At 35.7% G+C, this 24,705-nt stretch overlaps 2 protein-coding genes and 1 long non-coding RNA gene across 3 annotated transcripts; 1 reads left to right on the top strand and 2 right to left on the bottom strand.

Annotated features, from left to right (window-relative positions):
* Positions 1-168: 168 nt before the first annotated feature.
* cxcr3.3 (chemokine (C-X-C motif) receptor 3, tandem duplicate 3) lies at positions 169-5,570 on the bottom strand. Its single transcript, XM_056476061.1, has 3 exons — positions 5,319-5,570; positions 4,493-4,846; positions 169-2,938 (listed from the first exon to the last, which is right to left on the bottom strand). Exons 1-3 carry the CDS (start codon positions 5,328-5,330, stop codon positions 2,159-2,161), a joined length of 1,146 nt encoding a protein of 381 aa, XP_056332036.1. The 5' UTR covers positions 5,331-5,570; the 3' UTR covers positions 169-2,158.
* Positions 5,571-6,464: 894 nt separating this feature from the next.
* LOC130243908 (uncharacterized) lies at positions 6,465-23,650 on the top strand. The gene is made up of 2 exons (XR_008839175.1): positions 6,465-6,609; positions 23,302-23,650. It is a non-coding gene; the product is annotated as an uncharacterized LOC130243908 (long non-coding RNA).
* cxcr3.2 (chemokine (C-X-C motif) receptor 3, tandem duplicate 2) lies at positions 16,995-22,348 on the bottom strand. The gene is made up of 3 exons (XM_056476210.1): positions 22,286-22,348; positions 21,500-21,635; positions 16,995-18,953 (listed from the first exon to the last, which is right to left on the bottom strand). Exons 2-3 carry the CDS (start codon positions 21,533-21,535, stop codon positions 17,853-17,855), a joined length of 1,137 nt encoding a protein of 378 aa, XP_056332185.1. The 5' UTR covers positions 21,536-21,635; positions 22,286-22,348; the 3' UTR covers positions 16,995-17,852.
* Positions 23,651-24,705: the final 1,055 nt, after the last annotated feature.

The raw sequence follows: 24,705 nt of genomic DNA, 5'->3' as shown, positions 1-24,705 counted from the left end.
TTTACAGCAGTGGTGTAGTCCTAAAAAAATAGGTGGTGTACTATTATCCACCCAATCCAAATTTTAAAAGTAGACAAAGAAACGACGAAAGTCAATGTATCTTTGATTCATTTGATATATATATATATATATATATATATATATATATATATATATATATATATATATACACACACACTGCACAGCTGTGGTTTGCTGACTAACTAAAAAACGAGTTCAGGATCAGGATTCTGCCGCCGTTTTTATATCAATTTTAAAGGGGACTGAGGCGATCATTTAGCAGTGTACAGGTAATCGCAAAAGTGTTAGGGGGGCTGAATGGAAATATAGGAAGTCTAAAGCAACGCCCATGCTGTTTTACAATTTTACTTGAACGTTTCAGCAAGACATCATTCAGTTGATTTGTTGTGATCTTCGAAAAACTCAAATACTTAACGTACAAAAACTAGGGAAGTCTAATCACCAAAACAAGTGAGTATACCGAGAGTATGATCCTCAGAAGTCGTGATACCCAAACAGCTCATAGAAAAAAGTAGGCATATTGAGTATATGTGCATATAGCAAGGACTACACCACTGGTTTACAGATGGTTTTGGTACAAAAGTTAAATAACAAAACACAACGGTTAGTATAAATAATAAATTAATGTCACATCGCATCATATTTACGACTCAAACAAAGCTAGACTGCAAAATAGATTGAATTTCATTTCAAGTGCCTTGTCGATCTTTTTTAATTAGCCTATAACAGTAATACAACGTTGATTAAAACATTAAATAATGATTAATCCAAGCTTCTGCTATCGAGACTTAACAGTAATTAGCTCACAAACTCTGCTACGCTTTCGATTCTTAAAGTGACCTCTTATGCTACCTGACATAGGCTATACTTCAAGAATACATTTTAATTACAACTATCTAGCAAACATTATAGCTACATACAGTACCACTTTATGACCCTTATAGCCATTGGCACAAGATATCACCTTTCTGTCATCTACTTTAAACAGCCAGCTTTTGATGAGGTCGTTTTGTAGGCAATGCCCTTCAAATGTTCCTTTTTCTGGCATGTTTGCATGTAACAAGTACAGCCTGGTGACTGCAATTCACTTAAATGGCTCTGAAAAGAGCCTAACCATAACAATTTGAATAACACATACACAAATACAAACATGCTACAAAAATAGTACATTTTGTTAAATGTACAGTTCAAGAGTTCACACTTTAGCTGATGATTGATTATAAAGCGTGTTTCAGCGTGTCCCAGGAGAGAGCCCTGAGCTTGTAAGATCCTTGAGCCCAGGGCTCCCTCCTGTTTGCAAGGCAAGAGGAGAGTTTGAGCTCCCAAGAACTCCCCTGCTGTTCTTGCTAATGAACAATTAGGAATTGCTATGGAGAGATAACTACTTACTTGAAGCACATCTATAGTGCCGAATTGGATTAGTCAATTAACTTAAGTCGCATGTTTTTGAATAGAGAAAACTGAGGGAACACGCTAGCATGGGGAGAACATCTAAACTTCGCACAGAAACGTCGACTAGCTTGGTAAAGACAAGAACCAGTGACGTTCTTGCTGTAAGGCAACAGTGCTAACCACTGGGCCACCGTGCCACCCATCTAGGAAAGGAAGAGGAGTAGGGGTGGAAGGGGGGATTCTTCCAAACAAAGATGGCTGTCGTATGGCACTTAGGTTATTTATGGTGATCGTAAGGAATCGTCTGATTGGTGAATCATAAATTGGCTAATGTGGGACCAGCTGTGATTAATCATAAGCATGTGCTCCTCTTGAAATTAATTTATAAATAAACTTCACTAAAATTTAAAAACAACAAACAAAAAAATCCCTGATTTTGCATGACTCGGACAAAAACCATTTAATAAAATTCCCCGACTTTCAATGTCTGCAGTAAACATTTCGAAATTCTATAATATTCCAGAAATTCCATGACCTGGGGGTCTCCTGCTTTTCCACCCTCCATCACGAGAGGGGGATTTTCCAGGATGACTGTACAAATACCTTTAAGTAAATCCAAACCCAAAAGTCATTGATCAATGCTTTTGTATAAATACAGTATGCTGTAAATACAATGCAGATGATTACAATAAGCATAAAATAATTTACGAGAAACAAAGAGTCTATTGTTCAATGATTTATAAATTCACGTATCCTGCTGCTGGGTTTGTACTTTTGGTTTAAGTTCATTGACTTGCTGAAGTGGACCTTGCTCCTCCTGGACAGTAACATTAACGTTTATTCCAGTAGAGTCCCAAAGTGAGCCGTCATTATTGTTTGATTCACAAGCATTGAACTTTATCACAGCCAGTGTGCGTCTCCTGAACTCTTTGGAGAAACAGAAGTAAATAACAGGGTTGATGGAGCAATGGAGAAGCCCAAAAATGGCTGTTATTTTGCTAGCTGTCCACTGCCTCCATTCACATTCACTCTCTCCTGTTAAAGGGTCGATGAGCATTGGACGAGCACTGGTGTTCACGATGAAGGCAATGCTGTAGGGTGTCCAGCAGATGAGAAAAACCAGCACTAAGACTGCAATGATCGCTGTTTTTCTGCCCATTTTCTTCTGCTGGCACATTGAGTCACGTTGAAGCTTCAGCATGATGGAGGAACAACAGAACAGCAGCACAAGTGTTCCCACAACCAAAATGACATGATGCGGAAATCGTGAGGAACGATGCCAGGAATCATCTGGATAAAAGTAAATGCATTCATCTTTAACCTGACCTGTGCTGTCATGATTGGTGGACTTCAGATAGATCCAGTCTGGGATGGAAAGGAGCAGGCAGAGGAGCCAGATAATCAGACAACATCCATGAACCACCATGGGCTTTTTACGAGACAACTTCTGAACTCCATGAACAATGGACAGGTAGCAGTCCACACTTATGAAGGCCAACATGAACATACTGCAGTAGAAATTCATCTGAAGAGAGTGAAAGGGAACAGTTATTACAATACAGTTGACAGACACACACACACACACACACACACACACAATGTGTATGTAAATTATAAATAACATTTTTCTATTTATTTTGGTTTCCTTTAGGGCTGCAACAACAAATCGATTAAAATAAATTTGATCCGATTCATCGATTAATTTAAAAAAATGTATTCGGCAGATTAATCGATGATTAATATAATCGTTAGTTGCAGCCCTTGTTTCCTTTGGTTTTGAAACTACTATTTTCAGGAAAACAATTAGATTTGATTAATTTTTATAATAAAAAACTAAGAAAAGAAAGAAAAATAAGTACAACTTCATTTTGATGGTCCCTTTTAACACATTTTATTAAATTGAAGTTACATTGCATTAACAGCACATGCCGATTAATTCTCATTAGATTAGAAGTAGACTGTTAGGTTGGGGTTAGGCTAAGTGTAAGTTGATATGTACTTGCAAAGTACAGTTAATATAGTTAGTTAAATGTATGTTGAAGAAGCAGTATCAGCAGATATTAAGCAGACAGTCTACTAATACTCAAATGAGTATTGTAATGAGTAACAAGTACTGTAATTGGCATGTAGTTGCAATGCAACTTTTAGTCAACAAAATGTACGATATGGACCATCAAATTAAGTGTAAAAAAGTAACACAATCTAAATGTGAAGGCTTTCTTGTTGACCTTTTGGCTTTAAAATTATTTGCACTTTAAATGGCAAAAATGTTTGCCGTTGTTTCAACCTTAATGTAGGTTAATGTCAGTGTTTTACTGCTTTTAAAATAGTGTTTGGATTCTTAAAAGTTTAAGATTTTATATGTAATTAATTTTACTTTATTTAAGATACAGTAGTTATATTTTTAATGTCATGACAACTGACAACTTTATTTTTAAAAATGGCAACAATGTTTAAGAGGTTTTAAATAAACAGTAGCATAGTGTAACATACTTTGTGATTATGCTTGGTGGTCTTTCTTTGCTGCTGTTAAAACCACAGCATCAAATCTGTAGCTGTGTTATGAAATTGCATTTTAAATCACAATTATCAGAATTTAATAGATCCAGACAGCAAATTAGGCTTGTGTCACTTAACTAGGCAGATCCACTATAAAAAGAGATTAGTTTACTTAAAAAAGTGAGTAAACACATTGCCTTTTTTTTCAGAAAATGAATTGTGCATAATTATAAACAATTGGTTAAGCTAGCATAAAAATTCCAAGTTTTAAAAGATTTACTCTTTTTCTTTTTTAAAGTAAAGTCGACTTATAACTACTTGCTTTTTACAGTATATTCAAAACACGTGACAAATTTATTACACTACTGCTCTGCTTTTCCTATTTAAAAACAAATTAAAACAGCATCTTCACCGGATCTTATTTGAAAACCAGGTTTCATCTAATATCCGGCATTCATATTCATGAATATTCATATTAACATAACATCAGAATTTCATTAAATTCTTTAACCAAGCAACCACAGTAAACATCCCATTCAACGTATGAGACCAACACATTAACAAACCTACAGTAACTCACCTTAAACAGAGCTCCAGCCAGTTTGCAGAGCCCTGACCCCATGATCCATCCTTTAACTGCATCCACGGCCCAGAGAGGCATTGTGAGCAGCAGGAGACTGTCAATTAAGCTCAAATGAAAGATGAAGATGTCCATTACACTGCAATTCAGCCACTTAAGCCACAATACTGCCAGAACCAGTCCATGTCCCAGCAGCCCCAATAAGATCCACAAGGAGTAAAGCAGGGGAATGAAGACCCCCAATGCATCAGAGACTGCTTTTGGCTGGCAGTCTAGTTCTTTGTTCTCATAATTATCATAGTCGAAGGTGTTGTTTTTCTCAAACAATCCGTGCAGCTCTACTTCCATGTTTGACTAAAACAGAACCAGACTTACGGTCAGTGTGAGGAGATCAGCATCTGATTCTCTGCTTTATGAACAGTGACGAGTGTTTTTTTTTCTTCTTCTTTACAAGTAAGCTATCACATGCTGGGTTTTCACATGATGTTGCAACAGTTGTGAAACAGAAAGTAAAGCAGTGGGCGGAACAGCTGACAACAGGCGATACAATTACACACAAACGCGAAATCTCATATGACAAGCGCACACATATGTGTTTGACTAACATGATAACTTTTATTTTTTGATATATATATTTTAAAAACATCAGAGAGTGAAATGTTAAAGTTTGCAGAGCTTTTTAGCTGCCGTGAAGCTGCTGTCTGAAAACTGAATGTCAAGCGTGTTTGTTTTGGTGGGTGCGTAAACAAGGGTGGATGGTTAAAACAAACAAACAAAAAAGCAACAACATAAAACTATCTTCTAGACAGAACTTAAAAGAACTTACAGGTGCTGCCATGTTTTTGAATCTCTTTGTCACTCTTTGTCTTTGTCCTTTGTAAGCAGTCGCTTTTCCTTTGGTGTCATGTAACGCATCTGCTGGGAATCGTGCAGCCTACATTAGGTCATTGTTTACAGTACGAACACAGGCGGGGGGAATAGGAGTATAAAAAGGTAATAAAGATGTTCTTCTGTCCTTTTTTCCTTAATCTTAACCCATCCGGGTAGCTCAGTAGGTTCCCTCCTACTCTGCACTCTAAATGGCTATACCTAAATATATTTTACAGTAAAAAAAACTTTGAGACAGACGCTTCTCAAACGTGGTGATTTCAGCAGGTTTTTAGCGCCATCTAGTGTTATTTGTCCAGAATGCAGTTGAATTGAAAGCCTAGGCTGGTTGGCTGGTTTTAGCTGGTCGACCAGCCTGGTTTAAGAGGGGTTTTGGCCATTTCCAGGCTGGTTTCCAGTCATTTCCAGCCTGGTCTTAGCTGGCCAGGCTGGAAAATGACCAGCTAAATCCAGCTAAAACCAGCTTGACCAGCCAAAACCAGCTATGTCCAGCTTAAACCAGGCTGGTCAAGCTGGTTTTAGCTGGATTAAGCTGATCATTTTCCAGCCTGACCAGCTAAGTATGTAAACACTCAGGATGTGCGCGCAGGGAGGTGGCAGAAAGAAACCGGGAGCGCCAGCATTTACAGCAAGGGAATGACATCCGATGCGCCACAGAGTTTGTTGTTGTCTTAGAAATAAGTTATATTGATTACATGTTATGTATATATATATATATATATATATATATATATATATATATATATATATATATATATATATATATATATATATATATATATATAGTTGATCTTTTTGTTTTATTATTTACAATGTATCTTTTCTTTGTGCATACAACTTTATAATTGCCAATATACACTCATCATTGGAGGATGATATGTTGGACTGCCGAAACTAATGTGTTTTTACTCTGTTTACCAGGTACATGATTTAATATTTACTGTGTTTCTGAACTCATGTTATATGTTTACTTGATTATTATTCGCGCCAGCCAAGAGAGTGGTCGTGGACGACATGTTAGACTGCCGAGACTGATCACTGTGTTTTTACTCTGTTTACTAGAATAAAGTGATCTGTCCAAGGCGTGATTGGATGTCAGGTCTCATCTGTACACAACGCAGAGGAAACCGAGTACTAACTGTTACATGTACAAGGCCTGGGTAATTAATCATCAACAAGCAAAAAAAAAACAAATGCTGTCTGTCAGCGAACGGCACCTGTACGGCAGGGTATGTGAACTTACACATAGAGGTAAAGTTGGTTTTATTATCGCACATTCAGACTTTCTCCTTTATGATATAATTTCATAAAAGTGTTTGCAAACTCTAAATAGCGAAATCATATTAGCAGCCAATGACTATCAAAATACAACATTGTTCACAGTCAAATAAACAGTGTTAATGATGTTTTCAAGTCACACTTATGAGGCGCCGTGTAGGATTTAAATCAAACTTTGCTTATCAACACACACATAAACACGTGCATATACACCTATAAATTACTCGCATATACACCTATACTTTTAGATGTTCAAAACAACATATATGAAACTTGTGTATATACATATAAACTTGACACACGCATACACTCACACACACACGCACATACATATAAACTCCATTTATGCAAACACTACGACACACGCGCACATACATATATACTCCATCCATGCAAACACACCCACATTAACACACGCACATACATATAAACTCCATCCACGCATACACACCCACATTAACACACGCACATCCATATATACTCCATCTATACAAACACACCCACATTAACACACGCACATCCATATATACTCCATCTATGCAAACACACCCACATTAACACACGCACATCCATAAATACTCCATCTATGCAAACACACCCACACACATACAACTCCCAGCATGCATAAACACCCGTTAAACAGTCGAGCAAACATCCAAAACAAGATACACAAACGTATACAAAGTTGTGCATATTTGCAGGTGATTTATATGTGGATGTGCGTTAACTTTTCAGTGTGAATGGAAAGCATTAAGTAATTTTTTTTCTCATGCAAATCAACATGAATTTCAGAATGATCTTGATAGCCGTGACGTTTTTCGGTGCTTTATTTACTTGTGCTAATTGCAATGAGGATGATATAGTCAGGCGAATAAAAGTGAAACAAGATTATAAAACTGCAGCGCATTAAACACACGCGTCTTTAGTCTACCGCAAAACACAGAGTAGACGCGCACTACAATTTAAAGCACAGATAGCGTGACCCTCTTTCTCTGAACCGCAGATGGCGTGACCGCAGTCTTGAACTGCGGGCCTTGATGGCGAAACAAATTGCGCAATTCAGATTCTGTTTGCAGTTCAGCTGAAGGGGACACATTTGACTCCACTGAATTAGATATGGATCTTATTATAGTCGGCGAAGCAAGAACATTTCGCAAAATGTTAATTGCGTCTGTAACGTTAGCGCTATCACTGTTCATCATGGTCATTCAAATGGATAAACGTGGCAAAATAGCTTACTTCGTCTTATTTTCTCATTAATGGCAGCTGGCAAACCAACAATGTGCATTCCTGCCACCTTCTGGACTGAAGTGTGGACCCAAAATAACCCATTAAGGATTGCGACACCATACAGAAAATCATATTAGACAACAATGTATTTATTCTAATAATAAATAATATTATATACTTCATGTGTGACCGTGTATTGATTAAACCTACTGCTTTCATTTATTTGAGGATTTTTAATAAACATTTTGCTGGAGCAGTCATGTCATGTTTTCAATAATCAAATGACCTAATACCTCAATTAATCACATCATTTATATTTCATAAGCTTGAAGATAGGATAGATTTCACTACAACACGGCTAATTGAAATTACCTGATACATGCTTATAATTATAAATAATGATATATTTCGTTTTGGCTGTGACTTTTACACTGAAATGACTTCTTTTTTATGAACTGAGATAACTTCCTGTTATACTGAAATACCTTCCGTTTAAAGTGAAAAATTCATGCGCACTCACATATGAAATCACTTGCATATATGTATATACACAAGTCACTATATATATATATATATGGGTGTGTTTGCATAGATGCAGTTTATATGTATGTGCGCGTGTGTGTGGGTGTGTTTGCATAGATGGAGTTTATATGTGCGTGTGTTAGTGTGGGTGTGTATGCATGGATGGAATATATATATGTATGTGCGTGTGTTAATGTGGGTGTGTTTGCATGGATGGAGTATATATGTATGTGCGCGTGTGTCGTAGTGTTTGCATAAATGGAGTTTATATGTATGTGCGTGTGTGTGTGAGTGTATGCGTGTGTCAAGTTTATATGTATATACACAAGTTTCATATATGTTGTTTTGAACATCTAAAAGTATAGGTGTATATGCGAGTAATTTATAGGTGTATATGCACGTGTTTATGTGTGTGTTGATAAGCAAAGTTTGATTTAAATCCTACACGGCGCCTCATACACACTTGCAGGTTATTTCAGATCGAATATTCAAAGTGCCGTGGTAAACAATAAAGGGAGTGTGTCACAAGTTGTCACTGAATGAATGTGTAAATATAAAACCAACTTTACCTTAATAACTTACACTTTCACGTTTCATTCTTAGCATTTAGTGTCCGCAGTTTAATTAACCATATGTAACTGATTTTGCTGAAATCATTGCTGTAATCAAAAACGAGTAATGTGTATAATTCAGCATAGCGTGAACTTGCCTGATATAACATGAGAACTGCAGAGTCAAGCATTTCTAATTAGGTCGTCACTTCATTCAGTTCCCTTTTAGCCAAAGACGTCTGCAGTTGGCATTAAAGCAGTGTGGTGTATGGTAAAAGTTAAGTTTTTTATTTTTGGCATCCTACCGCACAACATGACATGTTTGCTATTGCAGTCGTTCTTTTTTTGCAACCGGGGACCTGTAAGGCGTCATGTGTGACGTAGGTTGGTAATTCATCTATAGTGGAGAGCGGGGCACAAAGTAACCCTTTTTGGTTGCTGTGTTTGAGTCTCTCACTTGTCCTTTGTGTAGAAAGATGGATGTCAAAATCACACGCACAAAAAAACAAAAACTGGTCAAATAAACTAAAGATGATGTTAAGTTAAGAATTTGCTAGAGTGGGACATTTATTCTTAAGAAAAGCAAAAACAAACAAATGGACCTAATAACAACTATCACAAAATCTAAAAGCAGTTGAGAAATTCAGTGGAAATGCAATTACAATTCAGTCTTGGGGATTATATATGTAAACACTTAAATACTAAACAAAAATAATATGCATCTCTAGCCCTCTCAAATATTTTCTGCAATTGGTAAAGTTATGAGTGGATCTCTTGGGATGTTTTAAAGAGTACGTCTAAATTAAATAAATAAGATAAGAAAATCTAAAGTAATGACTTTGGATATGTAAAATACCATGTAACTGTAATTGAACTATGAAACTGAACTTTGATAACCACTGAACTTTAATGAATATTTTGTATTCTGTTTTAATTTACTCCTCAACCCAGACTAGTTGAAAGTGTTCAAGGCATACATACATACAATAAAGCATACTGTACATGAAATTTGCTTATAATGGGCAGACAGTTGATGGTAGGCCTATTATGTGCAATTAAAACGTTAGATGTTCTTTATAATTGTTGAGAGTAAAATCACTGAATTTCTTATATACATTAGGCCCACTGATGCAATATTACATAATTTTCCCTAAAACTTTCTAAAATGTCAAACATTAAAACGCCCATTTATTTCTGCATTAGAGTACTCCCACAACATGTAAATTGCAAGCAAAAATAAAATAAAAATCCACAGTAATGTTTTTGACTCTTTGGCTACGTTCACATTGCCAGGCTTAGTGCTCAAATCAGATTTTTTTCTCAGATCTGATTTTTTTTGCTTGGCTGTTCACACTGCTCTTATAAATGTGGCCAATATCAGATTTGCAGTGTGAACAGGTCCTGTTCCTAAAGTGACCCGCATTCGCAAAAGTACAGATATGAACAAAATGTCTAATTATGCATACAATGTGCATACTGTATGAAGTAAGCACGTTACCAGATCATGCTTATGATTATTACTCTTTTCACAGACAACCATGGTGTATTTCATGAACTGTAAAGGGTTGTTCTGCTACTACTAATGTGTATTTCGGCATTTGAGACCTCTAATAAGTCTCTTGTGATTGAAAACACTGATTATTTGTGATTTATGACAAGAGCGGCACATGGTGCTCTGGCCACCAGTGTTGTGAACTCATCAAGGGTTAATGAGCAGCTGCAGACTGAACTGTGAAGGCGGAGTTGGTTTATCTCCGTTTGGAGAGTTATTTAATTTTACTTCGTTATAAACAGCAGACACGTGCAGAAGCACTGAAAAAAAATATTCAAAGATTATTCCTTGGATTTACTCAATATTTTTACGTTAAGTGGTTGTAAACAATTTATTTGGGCTAAATTTAAACAAACAAATTAAGTTGAACATTATTAAATTTAATTTGTTTGTTTAAATTCAACACAAATAAATTGTTTGCAACAGTTTTGCATGCAACACTTTTTTCAGTGAGGGGGGTTTGGGTGTTCGAGCACCTGCCTTTTTTTCTCTTGGAGAGAAAGTTCCCCCTCTTTTGCACATGGATCCCCTATCCGCAACACCCACGACGCTCTTTAGCTTCGCGATCAACCCATGCCTCAATCGTTAACCAGATTAGTTAACAAGCACCAGTTTTGCCTTCAAAATCTTTTTCAACATGAACAACCAACTTTCTGTGGTAGATGATGTTTGCAGCACAGAATGATGACGCATGTCGCTCGAAGATTATGTAAAAGTCACATGAAATCCGACATAACCGTTCACACTGGGGCCGCATTGCAAAACATCAGATCTGTGTCTGATTTAAGACTACATATGAAAGTGGCACAGATCTGACCTGAAAATATCTGATTCCATGCGGTTTGGGCTGTTCACACTGTCATGTGCAGCTCTGCACAAGACGTTTGGCCAGCGGAGAAATTAAAATGGTCGTGCCCAACTGAGCCTGGTTTCTCTCAAGGTTTTTTTTCTTCACTTCCGCCTTTAGTGAAGTTTTTTTTCCCTCTCCGCTGTCGCCACTGACTTGCATGGTTCGGGATCTGTAGAGCTGCGCATCGTTGGATTTGCTCTTCAGTATTTGGACTCTCAGTAGTGATTATTAAACCACACTGAACTGAGCTAAACTGAACTTAAACACTACAAACTGAACTACACTGTTCCTATTTACTGTGACCTTTTATGTGAAGCTGCTTTGACACAATCTACATTGTATAAGCGCTATACAAATAAAGGTGAATTGAATTGAATTGAATCATCACCTGAGTCACATGAGGGGGAAAAAATCAGATTCGGGCCACATTTGCCTGCAGTGTGAACGTAGCCTTTGATCTTTGATCTGACTGCTCTCAACAAACCACTGCCTTGAGTTCCTTTACCCATTTAACCATTGGTGTATATTTGTTGCATGCGATCTGGCTTGCAGCATAAATATAGGTGAGATGCTTTCTTAAGAATAGTAGTTATACTATTGTACAGTTTTACTAAAACTTCACAAACATAGCAGAAGTCGCCCACCATTTTCATACCTCTACATGTGATCTCTGCTCACTTTGGTTAAACAGAAATTGTGTCCCTTGAAATTGCAAAATTAAATAATGATAAATAAGACGGCACTCAATACTTTATGATTTTATTAGAGCTGATGGAAAAGGATGGCTGAGCAGAGTGATGGATGCTTCATTATGATTGCATTATCTATGACTTATCTGTCATACCCGAGACTGTCCAGCTGAGGGAGACAATTCACAAGACTCCCCAAGACTTCCCCCGATTACTAGTTCAATTACTTTAATGATGTCACCTCAGCCTGGCTGGCTTTGCTGCTACAGTATGTTTGCTCAGTCTTGGAAACTCATTAGTTGCTTGTCTGCACGCTCTGTTTTTGGAACTCTGTATTGAAAGTCTTTGCCGAAGATCCCTCTGACTTTCAGGTCAGGTAGTTTTATTTTTATTATAGTGTACACTTTACCTATATGTCAAGTTTTTGTAGAGCTGCTTTTGACTTCATGTTTTTGATGTTTCTTCACGAAAGACTAAGTAAAGATGTATTATCTCATATATCCTGCCTTCTGTGTTTTCCTCCATATGGTCCTCCACTTCTCCATAGTGTGGTGGACAGAGAACTGGGCTCCAATTTACAGCAGCATCTGAGCAGAGCTCATTAATATTCATGACCCTTCCAAATAAGGTAAAACAGATCAATGAATGCTATAGGGCGATTTCCTGGGGATGACATGGGCATATAAATTTTTTTCTAGTGATTTGTGGCACTTCCTAAGCAACATTCTGCATCTTCTTGGTAGATTTCAGAGCATAATGTAAACATATTGTATCAGTGCATTATGGCAAATTTAAATGAAATCAAATTAACATTACAAGTCAACTTGCATTATATTAGACTGATTTGAAAGTATTAAGTTTAATTTTAAAGAGTAAATATATTTTCATGGCTGAGACTTAACTTGATGCTTAATAACTTTGTTGTATTTTTTACATAAATATATAATTTATGCTGTATTATTTCACCCATATTTTGACATGTTTTCACAAAAAAATTTAAATGAAAAATTTAAAAGAGTTCAAGTAATAAATCTAGGCTTTAACTATGTAACCCTTTATCATGTATGTATGTATGTATGTGTGTGTGTGTGTGTGTGTGTGTGTGTGTGTGTGTGTGTGTGTGTGTGTGTGTGTGTGTGTGTGTGTGTGTGTGTGTGTGTGTGTGTGTGTGTATGTGTGTATGTATGTATGTATGTATGTATGTATGTATGCGTGTATATATAGTAATGGCACTTGTTTTTTTGTCTTTATCACCCCTCCTCCAATCTAAAACTTTCAGACACGTGTCAAATGTGTAACGTGGCAAGACAGACAAAACTCAGAAGTAATTCATTTAATGCATTTCTTAGTTTAATTTTCAAGAATTTAATAAGTAAAATATCTAAAACTTTTAATGACTATTTTAAATAAAGTGAAAATGTAAGTTTTAAATAACTGAAAATTAGAGATTTTGTTGTAGAGCCCTGATGATACACTGTTAAAATACTACTAATATGGAAATGGTGTCCATATATTATTATATTGTCAGTAAACATTGTTTTGATGTTAAGGAAACTATCAATCAGTGATTGAACCTGCTATAGCTATAATAACCTTAATATTTATAAAAGGTGATACAGATGGTCAACTGTGAAGATGTACGTCTTCATGCCATAATCTTGTCTACCTTGTCATACTGTTTTGCCTGTTTGCTCTCTCACAACAAATGATATCTTGGAGCCAATAGTTAAACTGTACAATAGGGCCTATAGGATCCACGATAGACTTTCTGGATGAACACATCACTGCTTTGCTCTGTCACTCTCTAATGATTTATTAAAGGACATTATGAACAACAGGGATTAAACTGTACTATTACATTTTAAATAGCGCTACCTCAGCAGCCCTTTGTGCTTTGGTACCAAAACTTAACATAAGGACTGATCGTTCCACCAGATCTGCAACAAATGGATGTTTGCCATTATCGGCTTTTAAAAGCTGTTATGGACAGAGATCTTTCTTTTCTGTATTCACAAAAGCTTGGAATGAGACCCCACAACATCTAAAAACAATACCAACACTTAGACTTTAAAAAAAATCCATGCTCGTCATCTGATGGTCAACTATCGTTGTAGCCACTAAGTTAGTAGCCTGCTTACCTCTATTTTGTATGCTTGGTGATTGTTTGTATTGTTCTAATGTGTTGATGGATGAGATGTTAAGGGTGTCTGTATGTTTCTATGTTCTGCAGAAATCAGAATTATTAGCCACCTTTTTTAAAAAAATTTTTCTCTTTTTTAAATATTTCCCAAATGATGTTTAACAGAGCAAGGACATTTTTACAGCATGTCTGATAATATTGTTTCTTCTGGAGAGAGTCTTGTTTTATTTCAGGTAGAATAAAAGCAGTTTTTAATTTTTATTCACCTTTTAAGGTCAAAATTATTAGCTCCTTTAAGGTATTTTTTTTCGATAGTCTACAGAACAAACCATCATTATACAATAACTTGCCTAATTATTAGTTAATAATTACCTATTAACTTATAACTAATAAACCTAGTTAACCAAATTAACCCAGTTAAGCCTTAAATGTCACTTTAAGCTGTATAGAAGTGTCTTGAAAAATATCGAATCAAATATTATTTAATGTAATAATGGCAAAGATTAAAATAAATCAGTTATTAGAAATGAGTTATTCAAACTATTATGTTTAGAAATGTGTTATTGGGGAAAAATAAACAGTGAGGCTAATAATTCTGACTTCAACTGTACATTTGCAGTCAGCGGTTAGTGAAAAATGACACTTTAATATTATTAAAATACTGAACTTAATAAAATTGTCATTATTGTCTAACATAAAATGCTGAATTATGTCATTACAGCAAGCCACACTGTTTTCAGCGATTATTAGTTTTTTGTGTTGTTGTTGTTTTTTTCTCTTTTTCTTCACCAGATTCACCAAACTGACACAAATATATTTGATTAGATTAGAGATTAAACTCATTTCTTTTTGTTGGGAAAAATTACAGCAAGTACCTTGTGCTAATAGTGAAGTTTCAAAGGTTTGCGCATTTGCTTATACAAATGATGTATGGAAATTTAAATGTAAATTTTATTGTCATTATAAAAAATGCACAAAAGCATGCACATCAATCAAAAGTGGGTGTTCAGCCAGACAACAATAAGAAAAGAAGATGTACATAAAGGCAGCAGTGGTAAAAAAATATGAATTTTATGAATATGAACTGTAACAATAGCGTATACAGTTGAAGTTAGAATTATTAGTTAGAATCAACTGTATATGAAAGAACTGTATTGACAAACCTTGTCTGGTGTCGAATTACAGCTCCTCGGTCAAGAGCTGTCATCACATCCTTGTCAACTTTTTAAACACCAAAAACGAGACTCTTGTTGCGTAACATTTTGACATGAACCTGTCATCACACACTTATCAACGTTTTTGAATTTATAAATGAGCATGTACAAGTGCTTTGTGGTCGGAATACCAAACAGCTGGTCAGCATGCTGACAATAATGGAGTTTGGACACCCCTGGAATATGCAGAAATGCTTACAGATACATATATTTTTATTGAAAGGTTATAAGTGTTTTCTTTTCATCTCCAATAGTAACAGCTGTCTTTGTTGTTTTTAAATTCTGAAACTGCATCAATATTTTATATAAATCTTTGTACTTTGTTCTCGTATCAGTTTTAACAGCCACAATGGTCTTTGTGACTGTTGTTCTGAGATTATGATAATAATAATAGCTAGCTTACACATCTTGCCCATAGCTGAAGAATAAATTAAATGAGTAATTCCAATTTTCATTAGATGTTTAATGAAAGACACAGTTTGTTTTAGATTTGACAGCACATTACTAAAAATAGAACAATAATCATGCTAAAATTTGTCATTTATTGTACTCTCAATCTACGCATTTATAAGATGAAGTTCAAATTGACTTTACTTGTTAAAATAATTTTAAGAAAAAATAAAATGGATGTGCAGTCTTAACTGTTTCAGTTCCTGTTTATAAAAACCAAACCCAGACAACTCGAGATGATTCACATCATGGTGACAACTTCCATGAAAAAGCAGAATAGATAAGTGAACTAAATCAACAGCATTTTATAAAAGAAAAAATCTGCTATTTGTCATTTTAAATATTTGAAAAATAAAAAACTATATTATTTTATGTAATATAGCCCATATAGGCTAAATGAGAGAAAATACTGCTGGACGAAAACGACTTAACCTAACCTAACCTAAAAGTTTTTTAATTAAAAAAAAAATAGCTATGGTTTTAGTATATTAAAAATGTAGTAAACATGTTTTTATATTTGTATAAGTTTTACTACAATAACCATGGTTAAATTATGGTGGACAATCATGATTATTTTGTGGTAACTGTAGTTTATTTACAATAATTGTGGGATTTTGGCAGTAAAACTGGTCAATTTCAGAATCTGAAAAAGCTTTATTGACGGGTATGTTTACACATATGGGGAGTTTGTTTCCGTGACAGAAGCAACCATAGAGCAACATAATGATTGTTACAAAAACAGACTAAAAATAGTTAATAGAGAATAAAAATAAAGAGAAATTAACATTTTATTATCATAATTAATATATATTTTGAACATGTTTTTGTGCTGTTCCTTTACTGCACTGTAAAACCCAACAGTCAACTTCATCAAATGAAATGAGTGTAGTGAACTCAAAATTTACTGAAAGTTAATTCTACTCATTTGAAAAGAGATTTGAAATCAGTGTTGAAGGCAATGGGTTAATTAAATACCTCATTACTTCAGCTTAAATGGAGTAAGTTAACAATACTCATATTAGTTTTTTTTTTAACTCAAATGGTTTGTTGCAATCGTTTTCCTCAAACAGTTTGAGTTGACTAAACTTATTGGGTTTTACAGTACTCAGTTTGGTTTGAGTTCTCTTCATTTATTGGGTTTTACTGTGCTCAAATTGCTTTGTTTACTCAAATGGATTAAGTTGACAGTAGTTATTAGGATTAGTCTTAAATGGTTTGTTGCAATCGGTTTCTTCAAAGGGTTTGGTTACCTTAACTTTTTGGGTTTTACAGTGTGGTTTAGACGTGTATAATGCGTAAGTTAACATGACCGCTATTAGTTTGTCAACAATCCCCGTATTACCGAATGATTCAAAGACTCATTCATTTAAATGATTTATTCAAAAGGCAGATTCATTTACAAAGCAAGTGAAAACATGCAGATGATCTGTAAAAATATATAAAAATAAATGATCAAAAAGTCTTATTTAAAGGGATAGTTTGTCCAAAACTGAGAATTCTATCATCATTTACTCACCTTTCACTTGTCACAAACCTGTTTAAATTTCTTTTTTTCTTTTGAACACAAAATAAAAAAATAAAAAAAATGTTTTTGAAAAAATGTAACCATTGACTTCTATGGTATTTGTTTTTCCTATACTCAATACTGAATTCTAGTCAATGGTAACAGGTATTTAATGACAATATTGGGTTTATTTTCAGGTATAATAACAGGTATTTTTGAAAATATCTTAATTTGTGTTTAAAAAAAACAAAAAATAGGTACTCATAAAAGTTTGGAACCACTTGAGGGTGAGTAGTGACAACATTTCACTTTGGGTGAACTATCCCTTTACACACAACCACTATTAATACACACTTCATTATTTTATAATGCCACATTTTTTAAAAAGGAGAACCATGGAAAGCTTCAGTTTTTACTCTACACAAACAAAAATCTTGCTGACTTTTCCAATTCTGATGAAAAACAAGCGTCACTTCTCCTCTTGCCCTCTTGTCAGGCAATGACAGAAAAGTACGAGGTCTTCTCGCTCTCCGCTGAGCTGAATGATCCAGTAGACCTGCGGGTGCTTGATCCCCGGCCGTTTGCCCATCCCACCAACCCGAGGCACCCCTGGGGTCCTAAAGCAGCTTTGCACATCTGGGCGAGCTCACGGCGAAACTTCACTCCCACGAGCCCATAAAGTAAAGGATTTAAAGCGCAATGTGCCAAGCCCAGACTTTCTGTCACCAGAATGCCAACATCCAACACATTGTTTAATGCACAGGTTTTGACAATGACGCCTAACATCTGCAAGCTGTCAGTCATCCGCAGAGCATTATAAGGTGCCCAGCTGATCACGAACACGATGACTAAGGAGATGATGAGCCTCAGTGAGCGGCGTTTCTGCCTACGTGTGGCATGGCACAGAGCTTTGAAAATATGAAGGTAGCAATACAGCATTACCAACAGAGGAAGTATGAACCCAAGAACCATGCTCACCAGCTGCATGCCAATCTGCCATTGCTTGGAGTATTGTTCAGAATACACTGTTTGGCACACTATTCGATTCATGCCAGGAATTTGCACTAAGTCACGGAAGTGCATGTCCACCATTGACAGTCCCAAACAGATGACCCAAATGAAGGCGCAGGCCAGCTGAGCGTGGCAGGTTTTGCGTCTCCAGCTGATGTTGATGGCGTGGACAATAGCCAGATATCTGTCAAAGCTGATACATGCTAGGAAGAGCACCCCACAATAGACATTTAGCGAGAACAAAGCTCCAGTTATTTTACACATGACCTTGCCAAACACCCACTCGCTGATCCACTCGACGGCGAAAAATGGCAACGTTGCTGCCAGAAGAAGGTCTGAGATGGCCAAATGCAGGAGGAAGGTGTCTGTCAGTGAGAAGGAGCAGGTACTGTGTCGAGATTGGCGATATCGGCGGATAATACAAAGCACCAGTATGTTACCCACGAGCGCCAGGATAAACACCAGGATGTAAGCCACAGGTGCAAAGCGACCAAGAAAATCCCATGTTTCTGTCAGACTGCAGGGGGCAGCGTTAGGATTATCGTCATCATAGGAAGTACTGTTGTAGTCATAATCTGTAGGCTGTAACAAAACAGATGCCTTTCAATATCTTGGTTATTTCAGCTTCTTAAAGTAGTAGTTCACCCACATGTGAAAAATTGCTGTTAATTTATTCACCTTCAGGCCATATAAGGCTAAGTTTACACATCAACAATGTAGCCGAAAACAGAAAAGAATCTGGCAACACTTTATTTTGATGGTCCATTTGAGTATTAGTTGACTGTCTGCTTAATATCTGCTGATACTGCTCCTTCAACAGACATTTAACTGGCTATAAAAACTTTCCAAGAGCATGTCAGTTTACGCTGACCCTAACTCTAACCTCAAATCCAACCTAAACTCTACTGATAATCTAATGAAAATTAGTTTGCATGTAGATGCAATGTAACTTAATTTAACAAACCATCAAAATAATGTGTGACCAAGTTTCTTCACTGCGTTTCAAGGGTGAAAGTTTTACCTTTACATACATTTTTAAAAACAATCCCCACACTTTACGCATATCTTCAAAAACATTGTGTTACGACTGCCAGGACAGTATTTGGCAATTGTTTAGTAAACATTACTGATGACATGCCATTGGCAGCTCAGTACTCAAGTATATGTTTAATTTGCCACCTGTCCTGTGAGATGCATCTCTGATTATGTTTGTAATGTGAATTAAATCCACACTTTGCTGATGAAGCGTTAGGAAACACTTGAGCAACAACACTTTTCAGAGACAAAGACAAAAACTTCCACTTTGAAACCTATTTTAAAATGTATACATTTTTGGCCCCAAAATTTTTGTAGCAAAAACGAACAGGCAAAACGTATAAAAAGTTTTCTGTTTCTGCCCCCTAATGACCCCTAAAATGTGGGTGAATTTTTTTATTAGTAGTAAAACAGGTTGTCCAAAGAATCAACTTTGATCCCAATTGATACTTAAATTTTAAAAACATCAATTTCCTGCAAATATTTATGACTGTAGGTCATAAATATGGCATAAATGTTATTGCTTCAGTACTCTTCACCTCTTTTCACCAAGCATGAACACAGAGACACCATTTCAGGCACTCTAGTGTGTGTTTATCTGTGTTCATGTTTGGTGAACAGAGGTGAAAAGTGGTGAAGCAATGACCTTCAAAGAAGCCAATCTCTATCAATTCTGTTGAGCACATGAACACAATGGCCAGTCAGCGGCATTTAGCAAAGTGTTCAACAGTGTTTAAAATGTTAGTGGGATTTTAAAAAAATCTGTACTGATTGGTATCAAAGTTGGACAAGCCTTAGTAGAAGATTAAAGAGATTTGTAGCTGAAGCTGTTGTAATTATGATTTGTATCAGTGGAATTATAAGGTTCTATCTGCGTTCTGAATGATTTTGAGATATTGAGCTTCAAAGTTTTTGCATTCCATAGCAAACGGTATGTGTGTAACATTTGTTTTTTAAATTAAAAGTCTTAATATGTAAAAAAACATCACATAATGTAAATAATTTGTCATTTAATAAGAATATGTCATAACTCAATTTTGACAATAATGTCAGATAGAACCTTATAATTCTAAAGTGACGAAATGGAAGTCAGTTCCCATTGGAAAGTAAAAGCAAAGCTGAGGTTAAATTAAAGTCTTATAAAGCAAAACAAGAACATTTTCAACATTATAAACATTTTTGGTAATCCACTTATATGAAAATTAAACATGGTTTTAAGTCTAGTAGCCATGGTTTGCTTGGTATATTGATGTTTGTATACAGTTTTACTAAAACTATTATAGCTAGTGTACCATAATTATGGTTCATTTATGATAACAGTGATTTAAGTACAATATGAATGTTATTTGGTTTTATTTTTATTAATTAATTGAGGAAAGTCAAAAGTTATTAATTTTTGCAAACTGGATTGTTTCTATTTCAAACTCTCACATGCTTATTATTCAGCTCAGCAGTTCTTTGGTCTGATTTAGAGCTGGCTACTCATTTCAGTCACAGAAAAAAAGTACTTGTAGAGCTGAATTTTGGCCAAAAGAAACAGCATATTGACTCTTTTTGAGATTTTGACATGACTCTCAGGCACATCTAAAAGTGAGTTTTAATTAGCTCGTAAATCTTTCAACTGTTTCAGATCCAGTTCAGTCCATTTTCTGAACTATTCAGTTCTCTTAATATGACTGTTCAAGGGTATGATTCATTCGCAAATCTGAAATCACGCCATGTTGGCCCAGTTTTCCCATTAGTATTTTCCATACTACTTATAGAGTGATGAATGAAGAATAATATTGTGCACAAAGTGAATGCTTCAATATGGCCTCATTGTATCACCAGGAGCCATGGGTTTTTTTAATTGCAATTTATCTTGCCATGAGTTTTGCCTGTGTGTGCATACTGTATGTGTGTTTTAATCTCCTATGGCAATGTTGGACATGGCATATATAAATCATCAAGCACCATGGTTTCTACTTTAAATATTAACTAAACAAAAAATCACCTATCTAACATGGTCTGAAAATGCATAAATGAATGGCAATTTTTCAGTTTCAGGTGAACGATCCCTTAAATTTATTAGTTTAATGGCAACTTCAACTCACCGATGAGACCTCTGCGGCTGTTGTTGAGTTGTCCATGATGAGCTTCAGAGAAGTGAAACATACAAATAAAATAGTGGGCACGAGATGTTTGGCACGTCTCGTCTCTCAAGCTATCTTGTCTATATGTCTCTTCTTTCTATTGGACAATTAACACACACAAAAAAAGAAAAACAGAGGGACAGAGAGTGAAGCGTTAGACCACAGAAACTGAATCCCACGTTGTCAAGCTACAACAAAAGCCTAAAATGTGGAACTGAAAGCTGCATGAGCAGGAAAAAAAAATCTGCATTCCTTTGATTAAAAACAACCTTAACATCCTTAATTTGTTGATAGCAGATTTTTTTTTCTTTCTACAAATTTATTGAATTAATTCATTAATTTTTATAGAAAACATCTTGACATTTTGAAAACTCTAAAAGGCTGAGCCAGATTGGTAAATCTGAAAGTTTGTAAATAAAGTTATAGTAAAACATCAAATCTTTATTGTGTAAACCTGGGAAGAGTTGAGCACAACAAGGAACTGAAAGTGCTGAAAACTCAAACTGTAAAAAGTATATTATTTTATTATGTGAAATAAAACAAAATAAATCACAAAATAAAACTACATTAAAATGTAAAAAAAATATATATATCAAGAGAATTCTCTAACTCGCTGTTATTCATTTCAAGAAAAGATTTACACTCTGAAGTGAAATTTCATAATAATAAAATTGACTTATTACAACTGTATCAAGGACCCGCATTAAAGTTTAGAACATAGTAGAAGCAAAAATCAAAGTCACGTACCTGCTGTCTCTTTGCTGTCTGCGCAGGGCTTGACTTGCCCAGATCTGATGATGGTCTGATTACTTCTCAAAGTTTTCAGGAAACATGTTTATCTTTGTGCTTCCTGCCTTGTTTCTTTCTTCCCCTTTCACTGTCCAAAAAACCATACACTTGCTGGAAATATTTTCAACATCATAAACAGAAGTTCTGTATTTGTAGTAAGGTGTAAATCTAAGAGGTAGCATTTCTTGGTTAAATGTTTACGGCTCCGATGTGGTTTATGGTATTTTTTAATAGACAGGACGCCAAAACCTTGCTCTTATTAAACTAATGATAGTACACATGATGATTTGTTTAGTTTGATAGCATTTGCAATTCAAAATGTCCAAACCACAGAGACATTTGAGACGTTATTTAGTATTTTTCCTCTTTTTAAAAAAAAATGATTTTATTAATTTGTTTGTTTATTTATTTAGTAAAACTGTGATGTCTTAATTATTCTGGGCAATATTGCTGTCTTTAAGTAACTTGATTGCATAGTAGTGTACAAAATTGTGGAAAAATGTATTTAAGCCTTTGAAAACTCTTTAATAAAACCCAGACTTAATTAACTGAGGCTGTTACCCATGAATACAATTAAAAAGCAGACATGACCAAATCAAAAGAACTCTCACAAAAGGCACTGAAGGTTACCAGAGACACAACAGGCAGCTTTATTTATTAATTTAAATTGTTTTACCATGTGTTTTTACCTTGCCTTACGACCATGAAAAACATAAAATGATGACACAGCTTGAAGACTTGGAAATGATGACTTTAGTTCTGTGTTCTTTAGATTGACCAAGATTCCCAAGATGTTTTCCGAACTCTGTTTTAAGGAATAGGCTGTGTAAAGGAACTAGTGCGGCAAGCCACCCACCCTTGTAACATGAATACTTCATAACCTGATGTAGCTTGGTTAATTGACACAGCCTTTTCTATAGTATGTACAAATCCTGCACCTTTAGGTTTCACTGAAGCATTCTTTTTTCTTCCAGGCTTCACAATCGACAATGAGATGACCAGCATCAGGGCAATAAAAACACACTCTGCCTTTGCCAGAATGCTGCTGAGCACTCCTGCGCACCCCAAAAGCTCCTTCCCCGCCTGGCTTCACAACACCCCTGCAGCCTTTACCTGCCCTTTACCAGGACCTTAAACAGCAACCCTGTCTTACAGTATTTTACTGGTGAAAAGACTGTACGGTGTGGTAAAATAAATTAATCTGCCAGCATGGTGGCAGTAGAGAGAGATGTAACCTTCTGCTAATTTAGGTGCACCACTAAACTTTCAGAAACACTGCTTTCAAAATATTACAATAAAACTAGTCCTTTTAAAGCCTCAAAAGTAGTAGTTTTATTGGCAGCGCACCACTTTTCAAAAACATTAGCTGCAAAACCAATTCTTTATATGGCACGTCTTTTAATTGTTTTTTGAAACCTTATGTGGCACCACAATTTTAAAGAATATCTGGATGCAGCCTGTATGATGCAAGCTGAGATTGCATCACTCAGCGATGCAATGTCAGACGCAATGCACTCAATGGAGTGAGTGATGTCACTGTGACGGGTAGGGTTAGGTGAGCACATTAAAAAGCATTGGATGCAGTTCAGATTGCACTGCGCCAGGTCTGCATCCAGACCCCTCTCAAGAATTCTGCTATTTTAAACAGGTCATCTTTATGGCAGCAATCAAACTGCTTTATGCTTGTAGAAAGTGCACAGGTAGTCAAATCAAACTCCATGATAACACTATTTACTACTCCCTCCCACACGAAAAAGAAAGCACCCACACTTTATGGGGGGAACATGGGATGGATATGGATAAACAACAAAATTTACACACTCACAATTTACACACACATAAAACGGGAATACACGATCAAAAATAACACTTGTAACTATATTTTTCTACTACACAAAATGCCAAACAAAATGCCAACTAACTTGCTCTCCCTAGCTCCATGCCCGTTTCACTTTTTAAAAGATGCCACAAGTCACACCAGCAAATCCCAGGGCATGTTGCTGGCATAATTAAGGCGGGGCCTGTCGAGAGTGGGATGGGGGAATGAGACGCACATACACACTTGTGAACGCAACATTATGATGAAATGTACATTTTTGAAGAATTGTTTTAAGTGTATGATAATCTGTTTGAAATAAATAAAATCAACTGTACATAGGTGGTTTCAGACCAAAGTAATAGCATTGCATTTATCAGGATTATCTCAGTAACTGGATATTACGGCTAGAAGAAACAATAATAACATGGTTTCCTTTGCAAATCCAGTTCTTTTTTTTGTCCATGCCCTTATACCTTAAAAAGCATTGAGCTGTTGATCCTTCACATGCTGGCAAAACAGCACATGACACATGTACACTGCTGTCCTTGTAATTCTTGGA

Source organism: Danio aesculapii, chromosome 16, assembly GCF_903798145.1.
Source record: "Danio aesculapii chromosome 16, fDanAes4.1, whole genome shotgun sequence".
NCBI lineage: Eukaryota > Metazoa > Chordata > Actinopteri > Cypriniformes > Danionidae > Danio > Danio aesculapii.
The sequence above is the reverse complement of the archived record's forward strand: the minus strand, read 5'-3'. Positions and strand labels throughout refer to the sequence as shown.

Excerpts from the sequence above, each read along its gene's own strand:
- cxcr3.3 (XM_056476061.1), bottom strand. Across the intron at positions 2,939-4,492 it reads TGGCTGGAGCTCTGTTTAAG|ATGAATTTCTACTGCAGTAT; the intron begins GTGAGTTACTGT and ends CACTCTCTTCAG.
- cxcr3.2 (XM_056476210.1), bottom strand. The coding sequence starts at position 21,535 with ATGGACAACTCAACAACAGCCGCAGAGGTCTCATCG. Across the intron at positions 18,954-21,499 it reads CAGCCGCAGAGGTCTCATCG|CCTACAGATTATGACTACAA; the intron begins GTGAGTTGAAGT and ends GTTTTGTTACAG.